Raw genomic sequence first — 25,174 nt, 5'->3', positions numbered from 1 at the left:
TATTAATTACCATGTTTATAACACCTTTATTTTCTTTCTCTACACTATTTCTCATCACTTTCTCTTGTTTTCTCTTCATTAACATATCAAGAACATAGGACCATATGTAAGGAAACTCTACATTAACATCAATCCCATGCTTTTTCAATAATATCAAACTTAAAAATATATTGATATCATGATGTTCTTACCCTTCATCTTGATTTTCTCTTTCCTCTAGCTTCTATTCCTTGAATCCAATTTGATATTCTAACTCCCCATAGTCTCCTTAACATTTTTCTCTCTTGATAGCTATGAAAATTCTTTTGATTTCTAGGTGAAAATAGTAAATTTTTGGTGGAAGGACTAAATTGTAAAGAAAAGAAAACTTTCTTTCTTTTTCTTCTCTTCTAACGTTTGCATGCATGGAAAGATGATGAGAATTATTCATCTTTCCTTCCTTATATACTAAATAAATAAAAATAATAATAAATATCTCATTAAAATATTAATAAAATAATATTTATCTAATTAACTAATTTAAAATATCATCAACATAATCATTACATTCTAGAATTCTCTCTCTTACTAATTGACCATTTTTCCCTTCATGATCTTTTAGGATTTCATCCTTGAGTCATCACTTAATTTGGTAAAATTATCATTTAGTCCCTCATAATTTTTTACCTATTCAATTTGGTCCTAATTCATCTATTTTCCTTAATTTTTATATCATTCCACCCTTAAAATATTTTCACTATTGGTCTTTTAACTTTTTCATATTTACACTTTTACCCCTCAAATTTTGAGTATTTACTTTTGTGCAACAAGACTATTCTCATCTTTACAATTTAATCCTTTCTTGAATTAATATATCATAATATACTTCCCAAGGTTGACACAACTCAAAATTTTCCTTTTTGTCACTTTATTTTCTTATTTTACTATATCAACGATAATATCTTATTGTAAAAATTTTCGGGGTATTACATTTAGGCAACATATTGGCATTTCGTGCTCTAATGCCCAAATATCCTGCTAAAAGTTGAGCTTTTGATCCAACAGGCTGACCAAGATTATTTCTAGATACTTTGACACGCTCAACAGGATTTAACTCGTATAAATCTTTAAGTAGCGTAGGTCTTCGACCTCTGCGCGTCCCACAACTTTCAGCTGAAAGATGGTATATTATAATATAAGAATTTGAAAAAGAAATCAATAATAAAATTCAACATGCATGAAAATTAAATTTAACATTACTTTGAATTTTTGCAGGCTCATCGGATTACTTTGAATTTTTGCAGGCTCATCAGGTGTTTCCGAAACATTCGAAGATCCAATAGCAGTCTGTTGTTCACTATTTGTTTCTTCCGAATTTGGAGTATTCTGAACAATACTTAGATCTCGTAATCTTCTTCTAGGCATTTTTTTGTAATACATAAAATAGTTTAAATTTTAGTAACTAATTACAACAATAATAATACATATAAAATAGTTGAAATATTTAACAAGACTAAGATTTAAATTATAATATTATATATAATTAACAAATTGTAAAATCTTACTACATAATTCGTAAATATCTTCATCCACATCCTGGCGAACCCATTAAAATAGTCTACTAGTACTAGGGATATTTTCTTTTAAGTTTTGTTCTGGAAAAAGAAAAGTTTCTGATCTTTCGACGATGTCATCTCTACTTCCATTGCCCATGTCAAACAAGTCTCTAGGGGTATTTTGGAGTACAACGTACCAACCCCATCAGTTGGATCTTTCGAATAAAAAACTTGTTTCACTTGAGAAGAAAATACATATAGCTTGTCTATCAATTGTTGTCCAGTGTGAATCAAGCGAGAGAAATTCACCATTGTAAAACCAAATTGATCTTTTTTAATTCAGCGAGTAGTATTAACATCAGCCCAATCACATTGAAATAAGAAAATTTTCCATTTGCTATAGTAATCCAACTCAATAATGTCAGTAAGAAGTCCCTAATACTCCACATTTCCCTCAACAGGATTACTGTCCCTAATATTAGCATAACTTGTAATTGAAGAATTAACAACAATTCCATAATTTTGAGTTCTCTTCAATCTCTAGCGATACTTTGTATGAAATCTGAATCTATTGATGAGGAAGACACTATATCTTTTTACTACTCTATTCGGACCTTGGGAAAACCATTTAACTTCGTCATTGACGTCCTTCCCACTACAAACCTATTGAATCGAAAGTAAATTGAGTAATTATAAATGTTACGAGAGAACATTATTATTTGATACAAAATATCGTGATTATGTGTAACTTATTAACTTCAGTTGCATACTCTTTGGCTTAACCATTCATGAAAAGATCCTGTGAATAACTTAGTAATCTCTCGATGTTGTAATCTTCGGGAGCATGAACGAGATCTCAAGATTTGTTTGTACTCACTATGTTAAAAAGAGGTTTAATTGGTTAGAAGATAAACAAATAAAAAAGATGAATATTTATCAAATTCTATAACTTACTCCCGTAATGGTTCAAATGAATCGTGGTGAAAAAGAACATATCGATGTGCTTGTATCCAAGATCTATCATCTAATTCTACAATTTCAACTTTACCGATTGGTTCTCTATAACTTTGAAATAAATAAGTTTCGGACAAGTTATGATCAGTGAGCCCAGCATTTCTACTTGGTCTATTCAGTCTTGTTTCAACATCTTCTAAATATCTAGAACAGAAAGTCATACACTCCTCTGCAAAGTAACCTTCAGCAATTGATCCTTCTGGATAACGCTTATTACGATAATAAGACTTCAATTTGCATAGGAACCTAAACACGATATACAACATTTTCCAAAGTTGTAACTAAAGGTATAGAGGTGAATGAATGAATACTTTACAAATAAATTAACATCTTTCTATAGGATACATCTATCGATAGAAAACTGGTCCACCAAGTATTGCTTCATGAGGGAGATGGATTAGAAAGTGCACCATAATAGTGAAGAAGGAAGGTGGAAAGATATTCTCCAAATTGCATAAAGTCAAAGCGGCTCGATCTTGTACTTTCTTAAGTTCTTCAACATTCAAAACTTTACCACAAATAGCTTTCATTATATTGGATAGTTCAATTATACAGGACGTCACCCTTTTTAACATACAACACCGTAAAGCAACTGGCAGTAAATCTTGCATCAAAATGCGATAATCATGTGATTTTAAAAGATATAGTCTTTGATCTTTAAGACTCATGCATCGAGATATATTTGATGCATACGCATCTGGGACCTTTATATCCTTCAACACCATGCAGAACACTTCTTTTCTTTCTTCGACATTACAAAAATAGAAGATGACAATCGATATTTCCCATTTAGAAGTACTTGGGGATGAATATCACGCCGAATTCCCATGTCAACCAAATCAAGTCGACTCTGAAGATTATCTTTCGATTTTCCATCAACATTCAAAATTGTCCCAATGATGTTCTCACAAACATTCTTCGCAATATGCATGACATCAAGATTGTGTCATAAAATGTGATGTTCCCAATAAGGCAACTAAAAAAAATATTTCTTTTTTTCCATAAGTCTGTCTCATTAGGATCATCCTCTTCATCAGATTCATTCCTCGATTTTCTCTTTGTTTGCGCGTTGGGTGGTTGATTCATCTTTCCATAACTGAATTTATATCTTTCAACATGAACAAGATTTTAGATCCAATGGTCTGCTCAAGAGCTTCTCTGAACTCTTCAGTACCGTCAAATAGAGTCCTCTGAAATCTAAATCTATGATTTCCATCTAACCACCGACGATACCCCATATAAGAGATCACATTATATAACTACTTCGAACATGTTTGCGCAGCACAACAAGAACAAGCATAACGTTCTTTGGTACTTCAACCATATAAATTGGCATACGCAGAGAAATCATTAATAGTCCACAACAAAGCTGGACGTAAATAAAAGTTCTCCTTTCTCAGTACATCATATGTCTCAACACCCACCCATAACTGTTCTAACTCTTCAATAAATGACCACAAATAAATATTAATATCATTTCCGGGACCTTTCTCTCCAGGGATAATCATAGATAAAATAAAAGAAGATTGCTTCATGCAAAGCCATGGAGGCAAATTGTAAGGAACAAACACTACAGACCAAGTACTATACAAATTGCTTATAATTTTATAAGGATTAAATCCATATAGATGCTAGCCCAAGCCTCACACTCCGCGGATCACTTGCAAAGCTTGGAAATTTACTGTCAAATGATTTCCAAGCTAAAGAATCCACAGGATGCCTTAATAATCCGTCATCAGTTCATTGATCATGATGCCATGTCATAGACTCGGCTGTCTTTGATGACATGAAAAGGTTTTGAAGCAATGGTATTAACAAAAAATATCGCAAAATCTTTATTGGCTTCTTTCTTGACTGTGCCCTATATTCATCCTCATTCACATCTTCTGTATTTCAATTTATCCAATGATATTTACTGCAAACTTGACAAGACTGTTGGTTTTTCTGATCACCCTAGTACAACATGCAGTCATTTGGGCAACTATGAATTTTGTTGTACCCAAGGCTTAAATGTTTTATCAATTTTTTCATATCTTTGCATGAATGAGAGATTTTTGCAAACGGAAACATATCTCTCAAAAACTCTAACAGCATTGTCAAAGAGTTTTCGATCCACCTTCCCAAACATTTTAAGTGAAAGAGGCAAATGCAGAAGGACATTTTTGAAAATTTTGATCCCTCATAGAGTTGTTCATTCATTTCATTAAGTAACATGTAGAACTTCGCCGCTTATTCATTTGGCTCTTCATCAGGTACACTTCTTTCCCTTTAATTATACTCTTTCAATTTATAAATTTATAAATTTTATTTAAAATTCAAGGTCATTGTGTATTTGACAATCAAGCAGTGCAATTTCATTAAGTATACAACCAAGTATACAATAGTATCATATGAATTGAGACAATATATAATACAAACATACAAATTATTTTTTAAATAGAGTTGCTACAACACTGCAAAAACGACAAAATATAAAAAAATGCCGTGCATTAAAAAGCGTGTCAAATTTAATATATTTTTAAATAAAAATAAAATTTTGAATCAATATAATAGAAAATTTAAATTTATTTAAAATTTACATGATAGATGAAATTATATTAATAATTTTAATGGTTGGATTGTAAAAATACTAACCTTACAAAAAAGAAATAAAATATATAAAATTTTAGTTTTACACTAATATAAGTAAATCATTTTAAAATTGACAAATAATGAAATACGTTAAAACAAAAAAATAAAAAAAATAAAAGATCTAAAATCTGATAATATTTAATTAAAAATTTATAAGTAAACAAATATCATATTATAATATACCTTAATTGTTTTATATTACATGAAATAGTAATATATTATTAAATAAATAAAAATAACTAATTGTATATCTTTGAATAATAATCATTTATATTAATAAAAATAAAATTTTAAAATCAAAACTAATTTAAATAATAAAAATTGGATTAAATAATCAAAACTTCTAAGTAGAGTTGGGAAAACATGCTTGAGCTAGAAAATTCGTTTGTATCAATTCGAGTCCGTAATAATCTAAGTTCGAGAAAACCCGAACCTGTAACAAATCCGAATCAGAAAAAATCCAAGCTCGTAATAGATTCGAGTCCGAGATCAATTTGACTCGAGCATAAGATAAACCCAATCCTGTAACATGAAAAAACTTGATTTTATAACTCAATGAGTCTAATAGATATGGTTTGATGATAACTTAAGTTTAAAATTAAAAAAAAAAAGAATAAAAATTAAAAATGATTAAAATAAAATATAATGCTTAAATCTATATCTCCAGTAACTAACAACAGAGTTTAATTTTATTTTATTTTAAATTTATAAACCCTAAACAATGTAAATTGTAATTTGAAACACATTAATTAATACAGTTTTGTAGTGAGAGAATGGATACTACTAAAAATAAAATTTCAATATTTTAGTTTAGTTTTTCATTTTGGAACTTGAAAAGAATGCAGGATTGTTGAAATTTATTGAATTTGAATTTTTATTATTTATAGTGGAAGTTTATAATCGTTCTACCTTAAGTTTACTCTAAAATTAGAATCTACATTCACTTATTAAAAATGTATTATAGCGCTTATTAATTGAATTTTACTTAATAAATAAAAAGAATGGTTAAACTTCTAAAAACTCTAAAATTAATTTCTCTAAAAAACGTCAATGGATGTTTCATGAAGAATCCCTAAGGAGGCTGCCCACCCCACTGAAGTCCTTATTCAACATGGACTCTTTACGCATCCCCACATTTTTTTTACCATTTCTGTCATCCCAAATATTTTGTCCTAAAAACCATCATTTCTATTATAAGATTCCAAAACCTTTGGAAATGAAAGAGTCCTTGTTTAGGATTTCTAAAATTTAATTTAGATTAGCATTCCTATCGCAAGTCATCTACAAAATGGTTAAAACTATCTTAGAATGTCTAGAAAATTAAAATAAATCTGTGTTATGGAATCATTAATAACTTATGATTAAGTAATCTCTCTATGAAAGTCCTAATTGATTTTCAGTACACATGGATGATTGGAACATGAAGAAACCAAGTCTTCGTGAAAAACTTGAAAACCAATCAAACACTCCAAAAACAAAGTGTAGGCCCAAATCTGTCCTAAAACGCAAAGGAAGAAGCAAAGTGTAAAAGCAACAAGCAACGAAACCTTCAAAAAGTGCATCCCATGGAAACAGACAACAAGAAGGAAAAATATGAAACTTGGGCAGGCTGAAGACTTAGAAACTAAAAATCAAAATGACCATTAAACCTCATCAACACAGAGAACGACACAAGTAATTTTTGAAGATTAGGAAAAGAGAAAACAATAGCCACAAACAACTTAAAGCTCATGGTAACCGAAAAGAATACCAGAGAGGGACACTAGAATATCCCACTAAAATCACTCCATTGATATTGAACATCCAAAGCTTTCCTAAAAATCGTAAGTAGAAAAATGATACATACTTAGTAGTGCTGCTGGCTTTTTTGCAACATCCTTCTGAACTTTCAATGCAGTTCCATTTTTCGAAGGCTGCAAACTAACCTGTTCAAAGAAATATCACCATTCAGAAGTAGTATGAAAGCAGAGTAGTATCAATTAATGAAATTGGGTAAAAAGTAAATGAAATGGCAGGATAAATAACACAGAATGCAAATACTTTTACCAAGACACCTATACCAACTAAACTAAACATTCGCTTATCAAACACAAGACCAAACATCCAAATTTGAAACATCAAATAGTTTCTACTTACAAGTTAGAACTATGAAGAATGTCCAGAAAATTAAAATAAATCTGTGTTATGGAATCCTTAATAACTTATGATTAAGTAATCTCTCTATGAAAGTAATCGTTTCAATTTCAAAATGTTCTATTAAAATTCTCTTACACAAATTCAAAAAAGAAAGCAATCTAAAAATTCAACACAAATTCAATCCCAAAATTTCTACTAAAAATTTAAAATATATACCCAATCCAAAAATTCCTAAAATTCATTATTGATGAGCCATTCATTTTATAAACAAATAACCCCAAAAGTAAACCCATTTTATAGTTCCAGCAAGCAAACTAAAATATAAATTTCGATGATCAATTTCTGAGAAAGTTTGAAGCCAACTTTACAAAATCTAGACATATTCAGAAATAAGTTGGGTAAAGAAAAGAACAAATTCCCAAATCATAATAGAGTGAGTTTAGGGTTTTAATTTTTTTCATAACGGAGAGCGAAATTTACGGACTAGTTGCGGCAACGAATAGCGACAGTGACGGTGATGCAGCAAAGGGGTCGGTGGCAGATGATGGCTAGGGATTTTGATTTGGGAAAATTTAGGGATTAGGGAAAATTTAGGAAATTGGGGAAATTTTGTTGGGGGAAAATTAACAAGTATCGGGTATAAGGATTGGGATAAAATGGAAGAAAGCAAAACGATGCCGTTTTGGTTTAAAAAAATTGAATGTTTGTGGCGTTTATAAAAGCACTGCTAATGCTGATCTATTGCGGGGTTTATAGGCTAGCGCCGCTGATTCCCCTAAAGCTAAAACAAAAACGACGACGTTTTGGTTATAATAATATTTTTTCTACGTTTTTTCCTAGTGCCGCTAATGCCACTAACTACATAAAACGGTGTCTTTTTAATTAATCTAAATTGTTTTTTACGGCATTTTCTTAATAGCACCACTAATGGTCAATCTATTGCGGTGTTTCTACCATAGCGCCGCTAATGCCACTAAAGAAGCAATTTAAAACAGTGTCATTTTAATCAAAGTAAATTGTTTTTTGCGGCGATTTTTACAAAGCGCCGCTAATACTCAATCTATTGCGGCGTTATTGTCAAAAACACCGCTAATGCCTTTGACAGGAATAAATTTCTATAGTTTAATTATTTATTAAATTCCTTTAAATTAATTTTGTTTTATTTCAAATAATATATTTAATTTGTACAATTTTATAATTGTGTACGAAAATAATTTTAAAAAATGAAACCAAACTGAATTACGAAGACTTTGTGTCCACGAGTTTAATTTTTTATGCACCAGATAAAATTTATCCAAATTGATTTTGATAAAATTTAACTTCTCAAATTTTATCCCTAAACCTTAAATACTAAACCCTAAAACATAACCCTTAAATCTTAAACATTAAACCCTATATCGTAATCTATACACCATGAACCATAAATCCTAATTAAACCCTATATATATATGTACAAAAGTAATTAAAAAAAGAATCTTATTGCTTACCTAAACCTTAAAAAAACTTGATTTTTTGTCACTTTTATTAAAATCTCTAACCCTTAAACCCTAATACCCTGACCCTTAAATCCCTAAACTCTAAACCATAAATCTTAAAGCCTAAAGCCTAGACTCTAGAACATAACCATTAAATCATAAACCCTAAATCCTAAAATTATATATTATAATTTATACACCCTAAACCTTAAATCCTAATTAAACCATATTATATTATAAGGTACAAAAGTAATTAAAAAAAGAATCTTATTGCTTACCTAAACCCTAAAATGACTTAAATTTTTTGTCACTTTTATTAAAATCCCTAATCCTTAAACCATAATACCTTAACCCCTAAACCTTAAATACTAAGGTTGTAACTATAATACACTAAACCTCAAACCACAAATCCTAAACCATAAACCTTAAAACATTAAACTCTAAACCCAATATACTAAACATGTAACACCCCTAACCTGAATCCGTCACCGGAATAGAGTTACGGAGCATTACCGGAGTTACCGATTCATTTATCAGATATTTCATTAATCCGATATCTTTTCTTTTCCACGTTCAAGTCTTGTATTCAAGTCATCCGGATCTTTATAAAGAAATTCGACCGTCGTTTTCATTTATTTCATGTTATAATACATTCAACTAATGCTCTAAACAAAATTATCATTTTACCCCTAAACTTTTAATTAATGACGATTTCATCCTTAGGTTAAGATAAAATAAAATTATTGCAATTTAATCCTTATTTCCAGCCGTTATTCTTACACAAATTGATAACAACCTATGAATTCTATAAAATGTCAGAATTTTCCATAATTTCAGCACATTTCAATTTAATCCTTAAAACATGTTTTTCCCTGATCTTGAGCTAAATTAATAATTTCATTCAATTTTTTAATTTAAATAATAAAATAATCCATTTCATGCAAATTGGTCATTTCTAACGTTTTCTTTACAAAATTGCCCATAAAATTTTACTTTTATTCAATTTAGTCCATGAGCCTAAAACATACAAATTAGCCATGCTAGCTGAATATTCATACATATTTTCCTCCTCCTCCTCTCCATTCCACATCCTAAATTTATATAACATGCAACAAGTAACATTATCAATAATTTCACTATTTACTTATGTATATTCAAAACTGTCTATTTGCTTCACAGTCACTAAATTATTTATATCTTAAGCTACAGAACTTGAAATTAAGATCCGCTAATTTTCCCTGAAACTAGACTTACTTATCTTATTACCATAAAATTTTCAGAATTTTTGGTTTAGCCAATAAGTACAGTTTATTCTTTAAAGTTGCCCCTGTTTTGCTGTCTGACAGTTCCGACCCTTCTTCACTAAGAGTTAATTATCTCATCGTACGAGATTCGGATGATGTTCCCGCTTATTTCTATTGAAAATAGACTCTTTAAGGATTTTAAACATATAAATTTAATCCCTTAATGATTTTTATCCAATTTTTGATGATTTTCTAAAGTCAGAACAGGGGAACCCGAAATCATTCTGACATTGTCTCACAAAACTTATTATATCTCATGATTTACAATTCCATTGCTTACACCGTTTTTTCTATAAGAAACTAGACTCAATAAGCTTTAATTTCATATTTTATTCATCCTCTAATTAGATTTCTAAAATTTTTGGACATTTTTCAAAGTTAGACTATTGCTGCTATCCAAAACTGTTTTAGTGCAAAATGTTGATTTTCATTTTGCCCCAAATTTCACAGTTCATACAATTCAGTCCTTACTTAATTAACCCCTCAATTAAACTAATTTTCTCAATTAATACTTTTCCTAGACATTATAAGTTATTTCATAACTATTGAAATTTAGAATTTCCACATAAAACTCTGACTTCAAACTCTTTTACAATTTAGGTCCCAAACATTCACTTTCTATTCAATTCTTTCAATAAAATCAGCATATAAACAATTTAAAGCTCTAATTCTATATCAAATCATCATATACTTCCAGCACATATTCATAGAAACTTTCAATTTCTTTCACAGAATCAAGAACTAATGAATTCAACAAATAGACCTAGTTGTAAAAGTCACAAAAACACAAAAATTTCAAGAAATAATCAAGAATTGAACTTACTTGAAGTAAAAATATGAAAAAAAAGCTTAAGGGAACTCTTCCATGGTGTTTGTGCTGATGAGAATGCAGAAAAATAAAGAGAAATCTAGATAATTCCACTTTAGTCCTAGCTTAATTAAGTAAATTTTGCAATTTTCCAATTTTGCCCTTATTTTCTTGGTGATTTCATGCTCTTGCCATCCAACCCAAATAGACCTTGGGTCTATTTGCCTTTTAAACCTTCTTTCTTTTATCATTTAAGCTATTTAATCATTTACCACAATTTTGCATTTGATACAATTTAGTCCTTTTTGTTCAATTAGCTATCAGTACTTTAAAATTTCTTGACGAAACTTTAATACTAACTTATTAACACTCCATAAATATTTATAAAAATATTTATGGCTCGATTTAAAATTCCCGAGGTCTCGATACCTCATTTTCAATTCTAATTATTTTAATATATATATTTTTTGTACATTTCACTATTTCAAAATTTTTCCTAACTTCACATTTAACTTATACTCACTAAATTAATAATATTTCCTACTCATTTGTCGGATTTAGTGATCTTGAATCACTATTCCGACACTACTAAAAATTAGGCTGTTACAACTCTCCCCCCTTTAGGGATTTTCGTCCTGAAAATCTTACCAGAATAAGTTGCTTTCAACACTCATAAAACACCTTTACTAACTTCTCAGAATCACAATTTGATTTAACCTCGAATATCTTTTTCCATTCACCTTTGAACTCTAGAACACAATGTTGGAACATACTGTCAAAATTCTAAATTACCCTCTCAGGGATACATATACTCAGCTGATCTGTCAAATGAAAACTCTGTACCTATTGAAATGATCATACAGATCTTTCTTTGTCAAATGAACAACCATAAACTAAATAACATTTTCCTTTCCGATGTTAATGACAATCCCAATTCGAAATCTATAGTCATTCTATCTCATAACACACTAGTATTATCATTGACTGCAATAATCCTAAATGTTCTTAATGTTCGACTTACTTGCTAACAAATAGACATCTGAACATGAACTCAAAGATATTATGTAACGCTCGTGCAATCACTAGTACATCTAACTCACAATAAGATAATAAAGATCTTGATAATTTCTCAAAGAAAGCCAGAAGAAAAACACTGCTTACCGACTCTGGACTTCCATCATAACAAAGATAATATATTTCCCGTATGTATAAAACAAAATCATAATCAGTAGAAACATAAGAATAGTCTCACATAGATTTTTAGCATTAACTTCATTTCCAACATATTAAAATAGAATTCCAAGAAGATGAAGAAATGACGATCATAAACCGACCAGACCAATAGGGCTTTCGTCTAACATCATAATTAACTAGCATTCTCAAAACATCAGAACTCCACCAGAGACTGAACAACCACACACACATATCTCTGAGGATAAAAGAATATATAGAATACCCAGAAAAGATGATCATATTCATTTCAACTGTAACTATCACACACAGACATCTTTACTACTCAATTATCATTTTTTTTTACTAATTCTGTCATCATGAACCCCGCATTATTCCATTCACTAACGAAAACCAATTCGGGAAAAATTTCAGCAAACACATACTTCAGACATTGTATCTGAATAAGTCGACTAGCCGAGGTTAACTTTTTCTTTAACCGTGACATTACATAATCTGAAAGATCTTTAGAATAATCTGATATGTTTTTTTTTAAACTGTATTCACTTGTCAAATTATTTTCAACTCCGTCTGCATTATTAATTATTCCATTACTGTACTCATTAGTTTCACATTTGTGAACTTATTCAACATTTTTTTTTTGTAAATTTTCATTATAAAATACTACATTGGTTAGAGGGTGAGGTCGTAAAGCCTCTAACTGAGTTCTCATAAATACACACATATAACTTAGCGTTTATCATCAACATCATATCATCACAATTACATAATTCACTTCAAACAAATTAACATACATGATTATGTTACACGAACTTTTCAATTATCCATTTCAAACTAGTGTACTTAAACATGCATTCCATGAATTTTGAGTAAATTTACTCATAGCATTTACTTAACCAAACAAGTCAGACACATAATATCATATGAATGCCACACAAACATAGATAAGTTTATCACAATATAAACTTTCATTTCATTCACGTTTCATCATTTCTCAACTTTTGATTATCTCATTTCGTACATTGTCACATACATATCATGAACTTCTATTCTTACATTTCTAAGTTCCTTCTCATCATAAACACATTTCAAATATCTCAATATCACTAACTCATACTTCTCTTACCATATACATAATTTAAATTTAACATTTAATAATAAATAATTTGAATTATAGGAATATAATCGTACGTTGAGTATGTTTGTACTCAGTGGTATTACCATAATTCAAATTATAAATACTATAATAAATAATAGACATCAAACATGTAACAATATAAGTCATGTGTGTTAATTATGCTTTAATTTCATATCTCGGCAATAGTCTTTCATCAAATGACATCATATATCATCTATATTATCTTTAATCAATTCATGAATCTTTGGAGCAAGCTTTCAATCTCATATCTCTATTTCAATTCACAATTCACATTTCTTTTCATAATTCCACTTTTTCACACTTTCTATAGTTTAATCAATCAAATTCATTCGATTTTCTCATTTCATTTACTCAACCCTATTAACATAACTCGGACTCAGACAGATACACGGATCCAACCAAACACACCAGTAAGGCACATTGTGCCTAAAACAGTACATAATACCTGATAAGAATACGACACATAAGTGCCTGAAATACGACACATAAAGTGTCTGATCAGTAAAGCCGACAAATCCCGTACACTTCCAGTTCCTATGGCATGCCAATTATATCCGACTAGTCCGACAAGTTAATAGGGAATTCAATTCTCATTTCAATTTCACTTAATATTCATATTTACCCCTATTAACAAGACTCGGACTTTGGCGGATACGCGGATTCCATCCAAACACACCAAAATGTCCAACCAAAACACACCAGTATCATATAATCCTCCCAAACACACCAGAATAATACAATCCATCCAAAACACACCAGAATAGCACAAAGTGCCTCTTCGGATAAATCCGAAGGATATAAACATCAGCATATCCAAATCTCATCTCCAAATCCCTTCTCAAAATCCTATGGCATGCCAACTATATCCGACTCAGTCCGGTACAGTTAATAAGGTATTCAATCACTTTCCAGTTTCCAATCAATACACATTTCAATTAATCACATATTCATATCAATTTCATCACATTCCCAATCAATAAAATTTTCAAATATGATATATATCCAAAATTCTATTTCCACATCAATCACATATATCCATACAAATTTAATTCAATATTGATACTTACCTTAAAATTTTACTTACTATACACATAAATTTAAATATAACATTTATTCATACCTTTATGAGTTCCGACTCATCATAATCTACTTTTGCTCACATATTTGAGTATCGCTTTCAACATTATCGTAATTAGCTCGGTTGGGAAAGTATCTCTATCTTTAAGTAAAATAAATCTCATCAGAGCTGGAAGATATTAAATTATCTTATCACAAGTTATATAATGGCATGTATTTCTAGACTTCACATATGCTACGTTCGGTCCGAGAACCGACTAAACCTTAGCTCTGATACCAATAAATGTAACACCCCTAACCCGAATCTGTCACCGGAATAAAGTTACGGAACATTACCGGAGTTACCGATTCATTTATCAGATATTTCATTAATCCGATATCTTTTCTTTTCCACATTCAAGTCTCGTATTCAAGTCATCCGGATCTTTATAAAGAAATTTGATCATCGTTTTCATTTATTTCATGTTATAATACATTCAACTAATGCTCTAAACAAAATTATCATTTTACCCCTAAACTTTTAATTAATGACGATTTCATCCTTAGGTTAAAATAAAATAAAATTATTGCAATTTAATCCTTATTTCCAGCCGTTATTCTCACACAAATTGATAACAACCTATGAATTCTATAAAATGTCAGAATTTTCCATAATTTCAACACTTTTCAATTTAATCCTTAAAACATGTTTTTCCCTGATCTTGAGCTAAATTAATAATTTCATTCAATTTTTTAATTTAAATAATAAAATAATCCATTTCATGCAAATTGGTCATTTCTAACATTTTTTTATAAAATTGCCCATAAAATTTTACTTTTATTCAATTTAGTCCATGAGCCTAAAACATACAAAGTAGCCATGCTAGCTGAATATTCATACATATTTTCCTCCTTATCCTCTCCATTCCACATCCTAAATTTATATAACATGCAACAAGTAACATTATCAATAATTTCACTATTTACTTATGTATATTCAAAACTGTCTATTTGCGTCATAGTCACTAAATTATTTATATCTTAAGCTACAGAATTTGAAATTAAGATCTGCTAATTTTCCCTGAAACTAGACTTACTTATCTTATTACCATAAAATTTTCAGAATTTTTGGTTTAGCCAATAAGTACAGTTTATTCTTTAAAGTTGCCCCTATTCTGCTGTCTGATAGTTCCAACCCTTCTTCACTAAGAATTAATTATCTCATCGTACGAGATTCGGATGATGTTACCGCTTATTTCTATTGAAAATAAACTCTTTAAGGATTTTAAACATATAAATTTAATCCCTTAATGATTTTTCTCCAATTTTTGATGATTTTCCAAAGTTAGAACAGGGGAACCCGAAATCATTCTGACATTGTCTCACAAAACTTATTATATCTCATGATTTATAATTCCATTGCTTACACCGTTTCTTCTATAAGAAACTAGACTCAATAAGCTTTAATTTCATATTTTATTCATCCTCTAATTAGATTTCTAAAATTTTTGGATATTTTTCAAAGTTAGACTATTGCTGCTATCTAAAATTGTTTTAGTGCAAAATGTTGATTTTCATTTTGCCCCAAATTTCACAGTTCATACAGTTCAGTCCTTACTTAATTAACCCCTCAATTAAACTAATTTTCTCAATTACTACTTTTCCTAGACATTATAAGTTATTTCATAACTATTGAAATTCAGAATTTCCACATAAAACTCTAACTTCAAACTCTTTTACAATTTAGGTCTCAAACGTTCACTTTCTATTCAATTCTTTCAATAAAATCAGCATATAAACAATTTAAAGCTCTAATTCTTTATCAAATCATCATATACTTCCAGCACATATTCATAGAAACTTTCAATTTCTTTCATAGAATCAAGAACTAATGAATTCAACAGATGAACCTAGTTGTAAAAGTCACAAAAACACAAAAATTTCAAGAAATAATCAAGAATTGAACTTACTTGTAGTAAAAATATGAAAAACCAGCTTAATGGAACTCTTCAATGGTGTTTGTGCTGATGAGAATGCAGAAAAAATAAAGAGAAATCTAGATAATTCCACTTTAGTCCTAGCTTTATTAAGTAAATTTTGCAATTTTCTAATTTTGACCTTATTTTCTTGGTGATTTTATGCTCTTGCCGTCCAAGCCAAATAGACCTTGGGTCTATTTGCCTTTTAAACCCTCTTTCTTTTATTATTTAAGCTATTTAATCATTTCCCACAATTTTGCATTTGATATAATTTAGTCCTTTTTGTTCAATTAGCTATCAGTACTTTAAAATTTCTTGACGAAACTTTAATACTAACTTATTAACACTCCATAAATATTTATAAAAATATTTATGGCTCGATTTAAAATTCCCGAGGTCTCGATACCTCATTTTCAATTCTAATTATTTTAATATCTATATTTTTTGTACATTTCACTATTTCAAAATTTTTCCTAACTTCACATTTAACTTATACTCACTAAATTAATAATATTTCCTACTCATTTATCGGATTTAGCGATCTTGAATCACTGTTCCGACACCACTGAAAATTAGGCTGTTACAAAACATTAAACCATAAACCTTAAAACCATAAACCATAGACCTTAAACCTTAAACATTAAATCTTAAAATCTAAACCCTAAAATAAAATTATTATTTTTTATGGCTTGACCTTTACCGTCGTTTTTATCACAAACGCCGTTATTGCTTGACCTTTTGCGGTGTTTTTATCACAAACACCGCTACTGCTTGACCTCTTGCATCATTTAAGGTTTAAGGTTTAGGGATTAGGGTTTATGGTTTAGGTTTATTGTATATAGTTTATGGTTTAGGGTTTAGAATTTATGGTTTAAAGTTTAGTGTTTAGGGATAAATAGATGCACAATCAGAAATTTTTTAGGGGCTGAAATCAAATTGTAAGTAAAAAAATGCAATCTCATCATTTCGATAGCTTATATTATTATAAATTTTAAATGATTAAATCAAATTTTATCCATTTTCAGAAGGACAAAGTGCAATTTTACCTTTAAAATTTTAAAAAATTTCAAAAGGCCTAAATGAAAAAATTTTCATTCTAGGGGGGCCAAACCCTTTCAACCCCCTAGTTATGCCCCTAAATGTATATTAATTATAGGGTTTAGGATTTTATTGAATATGATTCACTTGAGATTGTAAAAACTTGAATTCAAGTTGGATTTGTGAGACGTAAAGTTTTATTTAAGTTAGATTTAATTTTATAAGATCCAAATTCCTAAATTGAGGCATTCAAAAGTAGCTGATTAAGTTTTATTTTGGGATTTTGGGGAGGAGGAATTGATTTTGGGAAGAAGATCAAGGCATTTTGGGGATAACAAAACGAAGTCCTTTCGCAAAAAATAATACATATTTGCGGCGTTTAGATAAAAAAAAGGCCACTATAGCTTAACCTTTTGCGGCGTTTTGACCAAAAACGCCACTATTGATCAGCTTTTAGCGGCGTCTGGACCTAAAATGCCACTATTGCTTAATTGCTCAACTTTTAGCGGCGTTTGGTAGAAAAGCGCTACTATTGCTCAACTTTTTGCAGCATTTTCCTTCTAGCACCAATAATGTATAACATTTGCAACGTTTTTTGTCTTAGCGTCACTAAAAACACAGCTGGAGACCTAGTTTCCTGTAGTGATTAATCGATAAAATTCATACATTGTGTTTTACTTTCTCAAATTTTTCCTTCTTTTACAATTTCTTTCAATGAAGTGTCAAATCTATATGAACGAAGCCTCTCTGATACGGGGTTGCGCGCGGACCAAGATCGAGTTGCCAAGTCACGAGAAACTCCTACGAAAACCCTAAACAATTAGATCTGAAACGAAACAGAAAATTAAAAGATTAGATTTTTGAATTTTCAGATCTGAAATAAAATCCCCAAATCAGCAAAGAATCAAATTGAGAATAGAAATAAGTGTTAGGGTTCTTGAAACCCTCAAGGAGATTGTGATTCTGCCCAATTGAACACCAAGATAGTTTTCCCCAAATTTCGACAATCTAATTTCACCCAAAAAGAGTATGGAAAAACCCTAGAATTTGGGAATTTTTGGGCTGATTCCTTAAGATAGAAAAAGGCTGAAAACACAATAAGAACAGAAAATAGATTAGATAATGATTCAGCACAAGTAGAAATAAAGAAAGAATTGACAGTAAGAAATTAAAAGATAAGTCCTAAGAAGCCTTGAAATCCCGAAAGATCTCACAACTCCCTTCAAACGGCTCTAATCTCCCCTCCAAAGAATATCAATGGCAAGAAGAAGGTTGAAGATGGCTCCCACAATCAAAAAGATTGTTAAAACAACTTCTAAAGAAAACTCAAGAGAAAATCCTTGAAGAACTCAAAGAGAATTTTCACTCAAATCAAATCTGAAATTTTCAATGTAATTGTAATGTAATGTAGGGTGGCTGGCCAAGCCATATAAATAGGCCTTTCAAATGTTTTCCTAATTTAATTAGAACACTAAAACTAAAACTAAAAAAAAACTCCTAATTATTTTAATATGAAAATTCGGCCAAGGGTCTTTTATTTGGGACTCTTGGACTGAATATAAAAATTTAAACTAAGTAAAATAAATAAATAAATAAATAAAAATAAAACTTTACAACTTGGGCCACTTTGACAATTTGGCCTGATTTTCAACTAAGTATGGGTGGATTTCTTGATTGGGCTTGGAATCTTCTTATTGGGCCTTGCCCTCAAGAATTTGGGCTTTTGTGACTCGTATCATTCCCCCCTTCCTCAAAAAGATTCGTCCTCGAATCTAAAAAATCAAATGAACTCGACTTTCCTCTATCGAACGGGACTAATGGCAATTGAGTCCACTGAGAAGAATAGCCATGAGATAGTAAATAGCAACGGAAATAAGCTTGTAGTCCAATCATAAGCATAATAGAACAGGTATAACGCATGTGAATGGATAGATTCAGATTACCATGCAAACAATCTAATTTACTCACCACTGCCTTGTCAAATATTTGAAACAAAGATGGACATGTTTTAAGGCATTCAGTCGTCTCACATTGTTCCCACAAACCATGAATAAATTGCGAGTAATAAATCAAATGGTAAACATAATCGTCACAAGTAGGTATTTGAAAAGATTTACATGGTTCACAGAGTTGCATAATCATACCATGCATTAATCGACGGTCTATAGATTCACTCACACATGCATTATCAAAAACAAGAATCTTTTTTATCAACTATCAAAACAGATAGATCATCAATAAATAAAATAGGACAGTCAAGCACGTTTCGATCTAAGTGTTCATCAACACGATCTTTATCACTATCCGAGGAGTACAAAAGTGTTTCAAAGGTTTCAAGCATCTTACCTCGATAAGCAGAAGAATAAGGGTCGATTTTACCTTTTTCATTTAAAACAAACCTTCGCTCATCGGGGGCATAGTGTAGTCGAATCTTCGTTGTTGAGTTAACGTTTGTCAAATGGAACTCAAACTTCATGTACAACCACATAAACTGTTTAAGGCACAAATATAAATTGAAAACAAATTTGGAAAATTTCGTTACCTTATTCTCCAAAACAGATTTGGACAAATTCAAGGATTTTACACAAGGTAAATCAAGAGAATAACAAATCACGCTTCTTTTCGTAATGACTTTATCAACCACAATCGAACAGTAACAATTAATTGGATCAAAATGAGGGGATCTTTTAAGAACTAAGTCACCAAAAGTTTTATCAATAATTTTCAAATCCGGTTTCTAAAATTTCCTTACCTCGCTTACCTTCGGGATCATGTAGTGTGATTTCATCTTTGCTTAAGTTGATCGTATGAAAGCGTCTTTCATTTGAGAGGTATTGAAGTTGAAAGTTATCTTTCGATCTTTCGGGAACCTGAAAAGTAGCAACACAAGAAAAATTCATATCTTGGTTAGTGGAAACATTCCTCACTACCCTTTCCACGTCTTTTTCTTTTGTTTCTTTTTCTAATTCATTTTCTCTTCTTTCTTCAATTTCTTTTTCACTCTCAATCTCTTTTTGCTCTTTTTCATTCTCTTTTTCTTTTTCCTCACTTGTTTTAACAGAATTTTTCAGTTTGATTTGGTCCTCATGGACTTGTTCCAGAGTGAGCGGCACTAAGGTGAGTTTCTTTCCTTGATGCTTGAAAGAATACCTATTGGTACGACCATCGTGAGTGACTTTTCGATCCAGTTGCCACGATTCTCCTAGCAACAAATGGCAGGCTTGAATAGGCATTACGTCGCACACAACTTCGTCTTGATACTTACCGATAGAAAAGGCGATGCGCACTTGTTGAGTGACCCTAAATTGGCCTTCGTTGCTAAGCCCTTGTAGTTGATAAGGTTGTGGATGCTTGGTAGTGGTTAAGCAAAGCTTTTCCACCATCGTCGTGCTGGCTATGTTCGAGCAACTTTCACCATCAATAATAACTCTACAAAGCTTACCTTGTACGTGGCAGCGAGTATGAAAGAGATGTTCTCGTTGCTGCTCGCTCTTTGGTTTTGCCAAAGATGATTGTCCATGATCATGACAATCATCATCCATTCTAGGGACACGTTGAGGGTTGCACCTATGGGGCTGGTTATCCCTATCTTCCTTAATTGGATCTCGATATTGATGTTTTTGATTCACTCGTACCTCATTCAAAGTAGTATTCAATGCTTGAAGTGTAGCATTTATTTGTGTGATTGCAGCAGTATGTCTGTCTAACTGTTGTTGGACTTTCATAAGTGCATCATTATTATCACCTTTAGACATCAAAACCTGTAAAAAATAAACACTCAACACTCAAAAATAAAAGTTATCAAACCTCACCATTAATCACTCAAAAAGAAAAATCAAATTCTCAATGAGGTCGAATTCAATCTTGTGAGTTCTTTATCAGAGTTTATATCAACCAATTAGAGAGTGTGAACCAAACTACCAAAGAATCCTAATTTGCACTAGGATGCCAAAAACTGACGAGACACCAATTGATTCGTGTTGCACCGAGGAAGAATTGGGCACACGTTTAAATCCTACTAACACAAAAAACAAGAAGGTGTTAGATATTGTAAAGGGAGAATAAAAAGCAAACAAATGAAAACCTACAGCTAAGAATCAATAAAAATTGTTGAAAACAGAAAACCCGAAAAACTGCGGAGTAACTTGACAACTTCGTTCGAGGTGTTCCCGATCTCAAAAATCACAAAATTAAATCTGAAATGTCTTCAAATATTTAATTTTTGATCTGGAAAATTTGGGCACCAAATTCAACCCGCTGAATATTTTTTTAATTTTTTATTGGATTTCGTCTTTTTTCAATTTTTTGACTTTTTCGACTTATTTTTTTGCGGGAAATATTTTTGTATATTCAATAACAGTGCCAAAAATATGTATGTAAAATTTCAGATCAATCAGAAAACGTTTACCCACTCAAATGAATTTTTTTTCAAAAATTTTTCTGGGTAAAACTGCTGTTTGTAATTTAAAAAATAGAGATCAGTTTAGAAATCAACCAAGAACACCCAAAACGCCCAAAATCTGATACCAAATGATACGGGGTTGCGCGCGGACCAAGATCGAGTTGCCAAGTCACGAGAAACTCCTACGAAAACCCTAAACAATTAGATCTGAAACGAAACAGAAAATTAAAAGATTAGATTTTTGAATTTTCAGATCTGAAATAAAATCCCCAAATCAGCAAAGAATCAAATTGAGAATAGAAATAAGTGTTAGGGTTCTTGAAACCCTCAAGGAGATTGTGATTCTGCCCAATTGAACACCAAGATAGTTTTCCCCAAATTTCGACAATCTAATTTCACCCAAAAAGAGTATGGAAAAACCCTAGAATTTGGGAATTTTTGGGCTGATTCCTTAAGATAGAAAAAGGCTGAAAACACAATAAGAACAGAAAATAGATTAGATAATGATTCAGCACAAGTAGAAATAAAGAAAGAATTGACAGTAAGAAATTAAAAGATAAGTCCTAAGAAGCCTTGAAATCCCGAAAGATCTCACAACTCCCTTCAAACGGCTCTAATCTCCCCTCCAAAGAATATCAATGGCAAGAAGAAGGTTGAAGATGGCTCCCACAATCAAAAAGATTGTTAAAACAACTTCTAAAGAAAACTCAAGAGAAAATCCTTGAAGAACTCAAAGAGAATTTTCACTCAAATCAAATCTGAAATTTTCAATGTAATTGTAATGTAATGTAGGGTGGCTGGCCAAGCCATATAAATAGGCCTTTCAAATGTTTTCCTAATTTAATTAGAACACTAAAACTAAAACTAAAAAAAAACTCCTAATTATTTTAATATGGAAATTCGGCCAAGGGTCTTTTATTTGGGACTCTTGGACTGAATATAAAAATTTAAACTAAGTAAAATAAATAAATAAATAAATAAAAATAAAACTTTACAACTTGGGCCACTTTGACAATTTGGCCTGATTTTCAACTAAGTATGGGTGGATTTCTTGATTGGGCTTGGAATCTTCTTATTGGACTTTGCCCTCAAGAATTTGGGCTTTTGTGACTCGTATCACTCTCAAAATAGAAAAATTTACAAACCCTTTGACCCAAAGTTTCAAAGACAGTTGAGACCTCAGTTTCGCATCAACAGAGGCTGGATTTTGATGAAGAACTCCACAGTTTCACCCTCAAATTACAGCAAAGTTATGAATATAGCTTGTCGTTGTCCACAACAACTTATTGTACATGCATGAAACAAACAGCAAAACGTCATTAAATGTTTGCTGCAAAAGGCAACTATTTATAGCAAAGAAAGGAAGGCCCCGCCTCCAACTGCTCACTTCTGCCGTTCCCTTGCATATTTTTGTTACAGTGAATTACTTGTCTTCTTCTCTCTTTTCGCACTGAAATCAAGAACACTGCCCTTGATTTGATTTGATTTGATGTGACTTTATAATATTATATATAATAAATTCTGTGGTTTACCGCATAAATGGTTCCATTTAATGGATTATTCTTTACCGTAAGTTTTCGGCAGGCATTCTTAATTCGGAAAATTAAAATAAGTAGCATTTCCAATATATTTTTTCAAGAACGCGACTTGAAATTGGAACAAAACTCTAGTTTTGGCTTCTCTTTTTCTTGTTATCTCATGAATATGTACTGATTAACTGCAGTTCCTTACCAGATATTTTGGTGAATGCTCCATTCCAAAAGGATTGCCAGATCTGTGTAATTAATTGGCAAGATATATCATATCTTGTACGAAAATAGACAAGTTTTTATAATATTATTACCAAGTACAACATTAGGTTGACTAAAACAGTAGTTATATAGGGATGTCTTGTTTGAAACATCCTCAACTTTCCTATATCTTTATAAACTTGGGCTGCGCTTCAAGAGTTGAAAAATGTAAGGCATGGAGATGATGTAAGAAGAAGCAAGGAGGAATCTCGGTGGCATACATGGGGAAGTCCAGGCATCCATCAGCCACTGCTTTTATTTTATTTTATTTTATTTTGGTTTTCTGGGATAATAACTTATAACAAAACCTTGAGATATGTAATATTCTTGTACTGATTGGGACTGAATATTTTGTTGCTGCAATCTTTCTCTTTTTTGTTCCTTGGCTTTTTTTTTTTTTGATCGCTCAACACAACACTTTCAACACCATTATTACATAAAAGAGAAAACAACACTAACATCATAAGACATAAACTGTCAGACTGTGGTGGGAAATGTCTCTTTCTAACATTTTATTCCCACATCAGAGATATGATATAGCTCATGAACTGGTGGAATATATAATTTTTTGAGTGAGGCCTTAAATTAGTTTATGGATACATATACTTAGGGAAATTGAAACCATTTTGGAACTTAACAAACATAGTCAGAATTGGAAAACACTTGAAAGCAGTAAGGTCATGGTGGAATGGGCAATTCATGGATCTTTCTTCATCTGTAATTTTATGTTTAAAAATAGAAGCTAACTGGAAAGAATTTTGTCGGTGATGATTGGGCAACTGCGTTTCCTTTTAATTCTGAGTTATTTCTGTTAATATCTCCCTTTTTCCTTGAAATGCAGCATTTATACATGTTAGAGATACATTGAATCGAAATGGTTATTAGTTGCCAATCTTCCATACTGCATTAACAAGTCCTTCTTCCTTAAAGCTGCAGCAGCTTGAACAAACAGTGCACTCCCTTCCCAAAATATGTCATGTGCCTGTAACTTACATATAATCCTCATTATATTATACTCACTATTACTTATTATTGCCAACATGTTATGATTTACTTCACTCTCATTACCCACCACTAGTAATACATTCTTGTCAACTGACTTATTTCTCATCTTGTATAAAACATGGCATTTCTTTCGTAACATATTTTGGTAAGGGGGAGTGCTATTTGTACACTTAAGTGCAAGTGCACTCTTTGTTCGGCACGGAGAGAGAGAAGAAGCACTTGTATTCTAGAGAGTTGTTAAGAAGAGGACTTGTAAACAGTATCTATAATTGAGCTTTTAAGTCAATACTCTCCAAAACATCTTAAAGGTGAAGGAAACCTAAGAATCTTACAGATTTTCTTAGGCTTAACTCCACAGTCTTCCGAACATGGAATGTCGTTTTTAAGGTTAACACTACAACCTTCTCAGCATGGAGTGTTGTAATCAAGGAATGCTCCTGCCAATCTTCCTAGGCTTAGCTCCATAATGTTCCAAATCTAGAAGGTTTTTTGGTGAGGAGAAAAAGTGTTGCTAACAAGTGAAAAAAAATGTACAAAGAGAAACGGGGAGAAAGATTGGAGCAAACCTTTTAACATTGAGTGCGACAGTAAAGGTGAAAAAGGGCTAAGTGTGGTTGGGATTAAGGCGGAGCAAATGAAATGGTTGAAAGA

At 31.2% G+C, this 25,174-nt stretch overlaps 1 protein-coding gene across 1 annotated transcript; it reads right to left on the bottom strand.

Annotated features, from left to right (window-relative positions):
- Positions 1 to 960: 960 nt before the first annotated feature.
- On the bottom strand, positions 961 to 24,524 carry LOC107889485 (uncharacterized). The gene is made up of 6 exons (XM_041076203.1): positions 24,408 to 24,524; positions 7,801 to 8,043; positions 7,027 to 7,105; positions 5,614 to 5,702; positions 1,240 to 1,365; positions 961 to 1,152 (listed from the first exon to the last, which is right to left on the bottom strand). The coding sequence occupies exons 1-6, from the start codon at positions 24,522 to 24,524 to the stop codon at positions 1,090 to 1,092; spliced, it is 717 nt and encodes a 238-aa protein (XP_040932137.1). The 3' UTR covers positions 961 to 1,089.
- Between the last annotated feature and the right edge of the window lie 650 nt (positions 24,525 to 25,174).

Source organism: Gossypium hirsutum, chromosome A09 (genome assembly GCF_007990345.1).
Source record: "Gossypium hirsutum isolate 1008001.06 chromosome A09, Gossypium_hirsutum_v2.1, whole genome shotgun sequence".
Taxonomy (NCBI): domain Eukaryota; kingdom Viridiplantae; phylum Streptophyta; class Magnoliopsida; order Malvales; family Malvaceae; genus Gossypium; species Gossypium hirsutum.
The sequence above is the reverse complement of the archived record's forward strand: the minus strand, read 5'-3'. Positions and strand labels throughout refer to the sequence as shown.